This window comes from Penaeus monodon, chromosome 30 (assembly GCF_015228065.2).
Source record: "Penaeus monodon isolate SGIC_2016 chromosome 30, NSTDA_Pmon_1, whole genome shotgun sequence".
NCBI classification, from domain to species: domain Eukaryota; kingdom Metazoa; phylum Arthropoda; class Malacostraca; order Decapoda; family Penaeidae; genus Penaeus; species Penaeus monodon.
In genome coordinates this window covers 10,691,367-10,692,201 of record NC_051415.1, presented here as the reverse complement: position 1 = coordinate 10,692,201, position 835 = coordinate 10,691,367, and the positions used below count along the sequence as shown (strand labels likewise).

General features: G+C 35.4%; 1 protein-coding gene across 1 annotated transcript in view; it reads left to right on the top strand.

Annotated features, from left to right (window-relative positions):
- Nucleotides 1-835, top strand: part of LOC119592512 (insulin gene enhancer protein ISL-1-like) — a gene marked incomplete in the record, with an annotated part of 47,762 nt that overhangs the window by 15,415 nt on the left and 31,512 nt on the right. Inside the window, 1 exon segment of the mRNA XM_037941362.1 lies at nucleotides 3-198. Coding sequence (XP_037797290.1) covers nucleotides 3-198 — 196 coding nt within the window.

The window sequence follows — 835 nt, the reverse complement described above, 5'->3', positions numbered from 1 at the left end:
AGCCGAGCGAGGAGGGCGAGTGTCAGTGTGCATAGGATGCGGCGGAGTCATCAACGACCAGTACATCCTGCGCGTGGCACCGGACATGGAGTGGCACGCTGCCTGCCTCAAGTGCGTCGACTGCCACCAGTTCCTCGACGAATATTGCACGTGTTTTGTGCGCGACGGCAAGACCTACTGCAAGAGAGATTATGTCAGGTGAGGAAGCTGTGCTTTTGTGTGTGTCTGTATGTTTTTTTTTTTTTGATCTTCGTTTGTATGTTGGTGTATTTTTCTTTTTTTCTGTTTTTATGTTGACCGTTTTTTCTCAAATCTGATGTTTTTTTTTCTATTTTTTTCTATTCTTACGTTGTTTTTTTCTATTATATTTGTTTTTCTGTTCTTATTTTTTTTCTATTATGTTTTTTTTTATTCTGTTATGTTATTTTAATTTTTATGTTTGTGTTTTCTTCTATTCTTATGTTTTTTTTTTTTATTAATTCTTAATTTGGTGTTTTTTTCTTCATCAGATTTTCTTTTTCCCTTCGGTGTTTTTCCTGCTCACTGTCCTTGTTGTTCGTGTTTTAGTCTTGTTTTTTTTTTAATTGTTTTCGCGATGTAATTGGTATTACATTAAATAGTTTAATCCCTATTATATCATTAATAGTTATTAGTCTCTTACTGTCGCTTTCCTAAGTATCATCATCACTTCCCCCCCCCCCATCATCATCGTTATCACAAGTTTGATCATTACTAAATTAAGAATATGTGTGTGTAAAATAAGTGAACATATGGCGATGCATACACTTGTTCGGTTTCATTTACTCGTCTGACGCGGATACACAGAAAAAAGTTT